Source organism: Enhydra lutris, unplaced genomic scaffold (assembly GCF_002288905.1).
Source record: "Enhydra lutris kenyoni isolate GAN:26980312 unplaced genomic scaffold, ASM228890v2 scaffoldscaffold53, whole genome shotgun sequence".
Classification (NCBI taxonomy): Eukaryota; Metazoa; Chordata; class Mammalia; order Carnivora; family Mustelidae; genus Enhydra; species Enhydra lutris.
The window spans coordinates 12,216,157-12,226,203 of NW_019154137.1; the positions used below are offsets into that span (position 1 = coordinate 12,216,157).

Consider the following 10,047-nt stretch of genomic DNA (forward strand, 5'->3'; position numbering starts at 1 on the left):
TAGCATAATTATGATTTACTTTCAATTTTTTTCTTGATTTTTTTCCAAATTTTCTATACCCCTTATTAAAGTCTCTTTCCCTTTTTCAATAATTAAAAAGTATCTGGTGTCAGCATAATTTCAGTATGAAGGATCTTTAGATCCTTTAGACAGCCTGCAGCCAAGAGGAGCTTGGGGCAAGTAATCACGGTCTTTCTGTTATCCAATTAACCAAGCTCCTCCTCCTCTGAGCTAATTGTAGTCTCCAACCCAGAATACTAAATATAAGGACCTACAGACCCTTGATTTAAAGGACCTCCTGCCACACATCTAACAGTTCCTCAGCATCTATGGGATCAACTACTACACTACATGTTATAGACCATAAATTTTCATATGGCTCTTCTGGATAAGAGTAATTGCAAATATGGCTCCAGAGTCACATAAATATGAGTATCACTGGGTCATAAAGATCTAGAACTCCTCCCCCTTAATCCTATCTTATTCATTTGGCCTTAAAATACCAATCTAGGCCTTCATGTACTCCCCTGATCTGCTGAATTAGCATCTTAAATGCCTTACCTTTTCTCTTTGGTCATTTTGTTTATATACCCATCATTCCTTATTTCCCAGGTCCTACCTGGTAACTCTGCTATATCAGGACTCAACATTGCACTTTACTTCTTTTTATTCTATCTATTCACTTTCTGACTGCTCACATATTGAGGTGCTTATATTCATTCATTCACACTTTCATCATTTATTGTTTGGTTTATTCATCCACTCATTTAGTGTTTGGTTTATATACCCCACCTCATTGCCAAAAGGCTTTCAGGTCACCTACAAAGAAAATAGGTTTCAGGTGGCCTACAATGAAAACATGGAACGTTAATAATAAAATAGAAATAAAGAAGGGCCAAGGCAAGATTAGAAGGTATAGAATAGGAAAAGACACAAAGGCACAATGGGCTGTCACACAGGGTCTCCATTTTGGCATTCATTTTGGCTCTGAGTTTCCTGGAAGCCAAAGTGCAAACAAAAACAAAAGTACAAGGAGGTCTTTTAAACCATATGGGGAAAATGCACTAAGAATTTTGTAGCCTGTGAAAGTATATGTTCTTGAGGTTACTTAAAGAAACAATTCTAGACATTATGAATGCCTTTTACATTGTAACTAAATAAAGCAGTTAGCCTTCAGGGTGGAGGCGGGGTGGGGGGGGCAGGCAATACAGCTCAGGTATTTCAAATTTACTTAAAAATTGAAAACCAATATTGTGCTTTTAGCTATCGACTCCTTACCATTTCATCTGCCAAGATACCATTGACTCCATTTTCATACAAAGAGATCAACCAGTTCAGCCCTCGAATCTGATAATCTCTCAGTGGACCTCCTTTCACATCTGAAAAAGAGATCAAGATGTCTCATACTTTCATTAATACAGTCAAGTACAGGGGTGCCTGGGTTGTTCAGCTGATTAAGCCTCTGCCTTCAGCTCAGGTCATGATCCTGGGGTCCTGGGATTGAGCCCCCTTTGTGGCTCCCTGCTCAGTGAGGAGTCTGCTTCTTCCTCTGCCTCCTTCCTCGTGCTCTCTCATGCGTGCTCTTTCTCTCAAATATATAAATAAAATATTTTTTAAAATACAATCAAGTATAATTTTTCTAAGACCAAACTAGAAAAAAAACACCAACATAATGAGATACTTACATGAAGGTGACACCTCAAATCTAACACACACATTAGATGTTTTCCGACTCTCTGAGAGTAGCTCTTCATCTTCTTCTTGTTCTGTGCGTCTGTGGCGGTAGCTGAAATGAAAAAAATACCTTTATATTCATCCCAAATATTAAGCTGTCAATTAAGTCACTACTATACACTGTTAATGTCTGTCATGAAAATAAAAGTGAGTTCTAAGGTCTTGCTTAGAAGTTGATAGAACCAGCATACATTTTTATTGATTTCTAGTGATGAAAAATTGTTGCTTCCAAAACTTATTTATATTGACAATAACCTTATTTTTTAAATACAGAATTATACTGAATAAGAAAAGAGGGAATGAGAATATAAGAGGAGGGACAGGTGGGAACAGGAGAAAGAGAGGGAATAAAGTAGAGAGAGATGTCAACATACTCTCCAGCAGAAATTAAGCTCTGCTTGTCATCTTTCTTTATTCGAGGACGTCCCAATTTCATGTTCAGAGGAGATGTTGGAGATTTCTGTGCTGAAGGTTGAATGAAATGTGCAAAAAGTTCTGTCTGCTTTAGTAAAAATTCAAATCTCTTTGCTCGGTCTGCTTTCTAATGTGCAAAACAAAAGAACAAGTAATGATTATCTTTCTTATTCGAAGTTATTTAACAAACACTTATATTGCCCTGCTACTTTGTACTATGTTCTAAGCACTTTAAACGTACGGCTCATTTAATTTTCTTAGTAAACTTATGAGGTGGGTACTAATATTATCTCCATTTTACAGATGATAAAAGTAAAGTATGGAGAGGGTAACTAACTTGCCCAAGTTCCCATAGCTAGTAAGCAGAATTTGGACATTTTCAGATAGTTTGGAGAGAAGCCAAGTGATCTAACAGCAGTAAATGTCCCAATTAAAAGTACCCTGCTTAAAGAATCAGGGCCAAAAAGCAAATCTTCTTTCCAAAACATAATGATTTTCTTTTCCTAGTGAACAAAATAAAGCATCATAATATAAACTATATTCTAAATACAGAAATATAAATATTAGCTATGCATCTAGGAATAATTAATATCTTAGAATACAGCATCATCTTATCTCAAAATACTGTGAATGCATGGTAAAATAATGTAATAAATATTTCTCCCTTCAATTACAGTGATCTGGAAAATTGCACTTTCTTAAAGAGTTTATTTATTTGAGAGAGAGAAAGAGAGTGCAAGAGTGGGGAGAGGGGCAGAAGGACAAGCAGACTCCCCACATGGAGCCCAATGTGGAGCTTGATCCCAGGACCCTGAGATCATGACCTGAGCAAAAGTCAGACATTTAACTGATTGAGCCACCCAGGTGCCCCTGGAAAATTGTACTTTATGCTAATAATATAAAAAGCAGAATTTGGAGGAAAAATATATACACACATGTAAGTAAAAATAGTTAATATATATTAACTGTTAAAAATTGGTATGTTTTATAATTTCTCAATAAATTATAAAAGGACGTATAACTTGTACCACATTAATGAAATAAAACTTCAATAAAAAATCTTAGAAAACCAAAAGATATATACATCATTCTAGATAAAGAAAAAAATGAAAATGATTTTTTAATTCCCAATGACTTTCTGACCACAGGAAAGAGAATATTTGATTGCTAATGAAGGCTGCATAATTAATAACACCAGAAAAGTACGAGTTCTTTAACATAAACACAAGAATTAGACAAGTACATTCAGACCAGAAGTTGGAAGGAGGCCAAACTTTTCCATTTTATGTTACCCTCACTGGAATGTTGTTTTTAGAGTTGTTAAAACATTAACTGTCTGCATTAGACATGACCTTAGACATTTAGGCATGGAGTTTGGTAAAATCACTATGAACAGCCAAAAAATAGACTTCATCTCAACTTATTTTTATAATATTATTGCAAAAACAACCCCTCAACCAAAACGTTCAGTTCCAACTAAAATGAAAGCTAAAATATGGATTTTATCTTTTAAGATTTTACTTATTTATTTGACAGAGAGAGAGAGAACACAAGTAGGCAAGAGGCAGGCACAGAGAGAGGGGGAAGCAGGCTACCCACTAAGCAGAGAGCCTGATGCAGGGCTCCATCCCAGGATCCTGAGATCATGACCTGAGCCGAAGGCAGAGGCTTAACCCACTGAGCCACCCAGGCACCCCTAAAATATGGATTTTAGTGAATAAAATTTCTTTTAATTAAAAACTAAATTAAATCTATGGTAAAGCAGTAGGTGAGCAAAACTGAAATTATACTGCTTAAATATGTAATGTTTCCAGGTATTGAGCTAATCTCCTTTCCTCCAGAAATTGTATTACTGTATTACATGCTTTACAATGTGTAACATTAATATATCCAAAGCAAGAAGAGAAGAAGAAAAAAAAAATGTCTGGCTTTGTGACCTGCTTTCTTTCAGCCATACTGATGGTGCCACTGATTATGTTCACTTAGTGGAGACAGTATTTTTAGCATAAAACAAGTTATGATGGAGGTGGCAGGGTGGCTCAGTCAGTCTGACTCTTGATTCAGCTCAGGTCATGATCTCAGGGTCCTGGAATGGAGCTCACACTAGGCTCTGGGCTCAGCAGGGAGTCGGCTTGAGGATTCTCTCCTTCTCCCTCCCCCACCCCTCAAATAAATGAATAAATCTTTAAAAAAATATCTTGGGATCATCTCGGATGGGCTCCCTGCTCAATGGGGAGTCTGCTTCTCCCTCACCCTCTCTCTCCTCTGCGCCCTCTCACGCTCTCTTGCATTCTCTCTGAAATAAAATCTTTTAAAAAATCTTATTATGGGATAAAGAGCACTTAACAAAAGTGAAGAGATGTGACTTCTGTTCCCAACTAGTCCATATAGTTTCTCTGATCCTTATTCTCTCATGTGAAAACAAAGAGATTCATTTATTCAATAAAAATCTATTATGATGGGGCTGTCTAGGTGGCTCAGTTCATTGGGTGTCTGACTTTGGCTCAGGTCATGATCTCTGAGTTATGGGATCAAGCCTCAAACCCCAAGGTCAGCATTAGGCTCCCCACCCAGCAGGGAGTCTGCTTGTCCCTCTCCTTCTTGCTCTGCCCCTCCCCCTGGCTTGTGCTCTCTCTCAAATAAAAAAATAAAATATTTTTTTAAAAAAATCCATTATAATTGATTATATATTAAATTACTTTCCAATTCTAAAATCTAGGACCCTATATTCATTATACATACACTGGTACTTTTTCAATCTTTCACATCTCCTCTGTAAAAATCAACTACGGTGAAACTAATTTAAGACTGAGTTTCTTCAATAAGGAAAAAAACCAACTATGGTAATTCACTATCCTACCCAAGAGTATATTTACCATTTTCTCTTCATATTCTGGGTCCATTTCCTTTTCAGATTTAGAAGCTTTAGCAGCAAGTTTGAGTTGAAATGAAGAAACATTTTTCTAAAATTTCAAAAAAAATAAGCCATCAAATTACAAAGCAAGATCTTAAAAGTGGTCAACATTTGCATCTGAAGAAAGCGAAAGTAATTAAATAATAAATAAATGAAACTGGACAACACATAGACCAAGGATGAGAGCATGTCATGAAGCAGGGCTTATAATTAATCCAGTTCTGTGCAGCTGAGGTCCAATGAAAAAATCTCAATTGTTAAAGCCAGAGAAATAACATTAATTAAACACCAAAAGGTGAAACACTGACCTTTTTCACCTTTTTTTAATTTAAAGCATAAAAAAGCCTATGACCATTGAATAGAAGATTCAAAATCTAGAATATGCTAATATTATCAACCACAAACCAAAAAATTCAAGGAAAGTAAATATTAATTCTCAGAAACACTTCTTTATGTAACGGAAACAAGCCAGACTCTCAGAAGAAGGCTGTGGTTTTTGTTCCTGAAAAGACACGTTTTATTGTTTTCATATTCCAATCAGAACATTTAAACTTTTTAATGTAATGCAATGTGTTCATTCCTATTTAAATAATAAAACAGTACAGTTTCTAACTTTTGGTTTATGTTAATTTTCTCCAACTGGAAAGAAAAGTATTTTCAACCATATTACATAAGCATTTCATAGAAGCAGTTTCTCAAGGCTATCAACTATTAAGTTTTGATATTTAAAAATTTGTAATTTAGTGAAAACTGGCATAAATCAGCTTCTTAAAAATACTGGAATTATCTGGAGGGTTATTTCATGCACGCCATCCTTTGTAAAGATAAATTTGTCCTTGTAAATACAAATAAGCATATAAAATAAACCTCCTTTCCTGTAAGAAATGGAGAAATAAAATAATAAAAACATGAATCTACCCCTTAGTACCAGAACCAAGAGCATTTGTTTTAACACAGACTGCACAAATCAAAACACAAATCTGTCTGTGAAAACTAAAGAAATTCTGTCCATTTTATCATGACTTTTTGTCGACCAGTTTCCAAAAATTTAGGTTCTAAATCAACAGAATGTGATCTTAAATGTAAGAAAGACATGACTCCGATAGTTAATGAGTATGTCTTCCAACATTTACTGAAATTTCTATTTTGAGAAAATCCAAACAAAGATTATGGAATTTGACCCTTGTCAGAGTTCTACTTTGAAGCACTGATCAGGTAGTGTTCAATTATTCTTAACCCAAATAATAGCCATCTTGATTTAAGCACCTCATATGTATATATCGTCTATGTGGGGTGTTTTTAATATAATCCTGGATGGGCAAGAACAGAAAACTGCTAAAATTCCCTCAACCCTACACTTTCAAACTGTCACATATACTCTAAATCTGATTTTATTTTCAAAGCAACAAGTAAAGAAAAACTGGGTAAAAAAAACACACACACACACCTTTACCATTACTTGAAAAGCTGTATAAAGTCCAGTTTTCAACTTTCAAAACAGTCAAAATTACTTCCCCTCATATACACAAGTGTATATCTAATAATGTGGGACATAGATTTTACTCATAGAAAAATTAAAGCTTTAATTAGAAAAAATTTCACTCAATACTCTTGCCTACCTTGTGGTAGAATACTATAAAATTTAATTATATGCTGATTAAAATTCCTAATCTTGAGCAGTGCTATTAAAAGCTGTAGGTAATTACTTAATTGACACTATCTTCCACAACAAATTTTAAAATACCTACCTTCTAAACCTCCTTTGTATATTTTCAAAAGTACACTTCTCACACAAGATAAAAAGTGACTAAAATAATCTAATGAATTTCTTATGGATTTTATTATCTGGTAGTTTAGATGCCATAAGAATATACCACAAGGTCATCAAGATGCCCTGTCTTAAAGACCATGACCATTTTCTTGATGCTTTCTTTACCAAAAACACCAATTCCAACTTTCAGAGTTAGGTTATCCAACTCTCACTTAAACCAAGTAAATTCAAGAACCAGAAGGTAAGCAAAAATACCTTTTTGCAGCTGAATGTCACAGGTCAATCTACAAAATCTCATCTATATTACGCATCACAAGATGCACTTCTTCAGAAATATTTTCTTTATTTGATATATAATTCTAGCAAGTTTGATAATCTGGCTTGCCATACTACAGAGAATAAAAGCAGCAGCAAATGACATGGGAAAAACCACTAGAAGAAGGCACAATGTAAGAAGCAAGAAGGGATGGCAGAAGCTCAGGACTAAAACATGAGTCCACCACAGTAGCATCCCTTTTCCTTACCATACAGGGGTAATGATTTCCCTCTACCTACTGCATCACTTGTACTTTTGTCTCTGTGTATTTTTACAGTTTTAAATGGTTTCATGGTTTTGTAACATCTATGTCCTTTATTATAAATTCTTTCCGATCAAAGTAGATGAAGTGTTTAAAGAATGATAGCTAACAGCCTGACAATTGGAGGAGGAGAGAGAAAAATCATTAAGAGAATCAACACAATACTGGAAATGTCTGGGAAGTGGTTATTTAATTGAGGGGAAACAGCCTCCTGCATCTCAAATGCCTTTATATCACTTCCAGAGCACAATAACTAATGAACATGAGGAACAGGTTAATCTGCACTTTCAGTACATCACTTAAGGAGTCAAGGGAGTGAGCAATCTATTCAGATTTGGGGGGCATGTTTGCCAAATTACTTTATTTGAAGGAATGATTCAAATGAAAGAACTTAAGTAGATGTTTTAGTAGTCTTTAGCTTTTTCAGGAAAAATAAAAAAGATTTGGTGGCTAGAGTAATAAACTTCAGGTACTCAGAAAGTTCCTGCCATGCAACACCTCATTTCCCTAAGCTGAGCAGACAAATGAGGTATTATCAGGGCAATTTCTGGTGAGGTTACCGAGCTCATGAATAGATATGTATCAGTTCAGTGTTTGTTACACGGGTTTTTTATTGACTCCCAATCTTTTCACAATTCAAAAAATTTACACAATCTGGAAATTCAGCAACCTTCACTGCCATACGAAAGACAGTTTAGCCCCTACATCTGCCCAGTCTAGGGAATAAAAAGCACCTAGACTCATGTCTGAATTCTCCAATATGTGATTTTGTATTGACACTTGGCATTTGACCCATCCTTACAATATTGTTTTATTGATCCAAGTACCACATAGATCTTAAAACGTGCATGTTTCCTATGGTTTTCCCTTAACACTACAATTGTCTTTCTGTTTAGTCAACCTTGTAACAGTAAAATATGTCACTTAAACAACTGCTGCATTTAAAATCACTCTAATTCATGGCAAAAGGTGTTACTTTCCCTCAAAAGCTTTTCATTTGGTCGTATCTTATCAGATAATGATTCAGACAAAGCCACTTGAGATCTCTAAAGCATAATTTTAATTACCTACCGTTTTTTTAATTGTGATATGTCTATTCATAAACGGAAAGAAATCCACCCATAAACGATCCATTCTACAATTTTATTATACATCAACAATCCTTATGTCCCATCCTATTTTTTATTTCAAATTCTGAACGTGTTTCATAGTTCCATTTGAATGTCTTGGTCCACATGAGATATGCCTTATGGAAATAATACATATTTTCTGGATTTAATAAGGTGTCTGAGCGGTTCCCTTACGTATGTTAGAAGCAGCTCATCCTAACGACGCTGGGTTAAAGAAAAATAAAAAAATAAAAAAATAAAAAGCCTGCGTGTGTCCAGGAGCCAGCAGCGCCCACTAGGAGAGGGAGGCGGAAGCCTGGAAGGCTTGAGGCCGGATTGGGGGACCATTTGGGTGGCCCTGGAGTGAAACACTATACCGTCGGGGGCGGGGCAGGAGAGGGTGAGGGTGCACACGTTGGAAATTTTCCTAAGCCAGCGTCCACGATTCCTCAGTTTAGGGTTTGGATTGCGGGGGAGGGGGGGCTAGGACTCGGAGAGCTCATTTTCTCGGGGTGACAGCCCCGCTTCAGCAGGCGGGGACGAAACGAACAAGGGATGATTTTTTTGCTGCCACCTAAAAGGCCGGCATTGCCATTCAAAAAAACAAGCCTCTCCTATCGTCCTCCCCCTCCCAACCACCAGCACCTTAAAATTCAAATTTAAAAAAATAAGCCCCAGCAGAACCCCTTTTGCGCGGGTGTGGGATTGAAGGGCCCAGATTTCCCAGGCAGAGGCCGACGGGAAGGGGGGGAGAGGGAGAGAGCGAGAGGAGAGGGAGAGGCGGAGGCTTTTTCCTGCACAGCCCCATCCCCCACCCTGTTACCCCAGTTCCGGGAATGTGAATGGGGCCGGGGGCTGTCGAGGGGCTCCAAACCCCCAGCTCCCGGGATAACGGGCACCCTCCACCCCGCGCCGCGCCCGTGCCCAGCCCCGCCCCCGCCCTCCAGGCGGCAAGGAGGAAAGGGGGAGGGGAACGAATGCTAGACTGTTCCGCCGCCCCCCACCCCCAGCGCGCCCTCGGCCCCCATCCCCGCGGAGCTCCGCCGGTACCTGTCGGCGCCGAAAGGTCAGGGCTTGGGCCCCTCGGAGGGGCCCGACTCAGGATTTGTTCAACACACACACACACACACACCCCCTTCCTATTTACCTCCTTCTTCTTCTCGCCCTTCTCCGTGGCCACGGTGGCTTCGGTGGCCGCGGCGGCCGCTCCCTCCTCCTTAGAGGTGGATGGCCCCGGCTGCTCGTCCTCTATGACCACGATTGTGGCGGTCGCATTAGCGGGTGCCACGGTGGCTGCCACTGCAGCGGAGTCCGGCTCCATGGCGTTGGAGCGGGAATGAGAAGGGGGACGAGGAAGGGGACGAGGGCTCCTGGGCGGCGGCAGTGGCTGCACTGGAAAGAGCTAGATGGAGCAGGGGTGGGGAATCACTCCGCTTCCAACCCCTTCGCTCAGCCCCCCCTTCTTTAAATAACCCTCAACCCTGCCCCACTTCCGTCCACCCACCCTACGTCATGGCCTCCCCCCGT

General features: G+C 38.6%; 1 protein-coding gene across 2 annotated transcripts in view; it reads right to left on the reverse strand.

Annotated features, from left to right (window-relative positions):
* The window catches only part of LOC111157257 (SWI/SNF related, matrix associated, actin dependent regulator of chromatin, subfamily a, member 1), a 70,788-nt gene extending 60,947 nt beyond the window's left edge, over positions 1-9,841 (reverse strand). For both annotated transcript variants that reach the window (XM_022518531.1, XM_022518530.1), the window contains exons 1-5: positions 9,668-9,841; positions 5,025-5,111; positions 2,109-2,275; positions 1,686-1,786; positions 1,279-1,379 (exon numbers count right to left, since the gene is read on the reverse strand). In XM_022518531.1, coding sequence (XP_022374239.1) covers positions 1,279-1,379; positions 1,686-1,786; positions 2,109-2,275; positions 5,025-5,111; positions 9,668-9,841 — 630 coding nt within the window. The remainder of the gene's footprint in view (positions 1-1,278; positions 1,380-1,685; positions 1,787-2,108; positions 2,276-5,024; positions 5,112-9,667) is intronic.
* Positions 9,842-10,047: the final 206 nt, after the last annotated feature.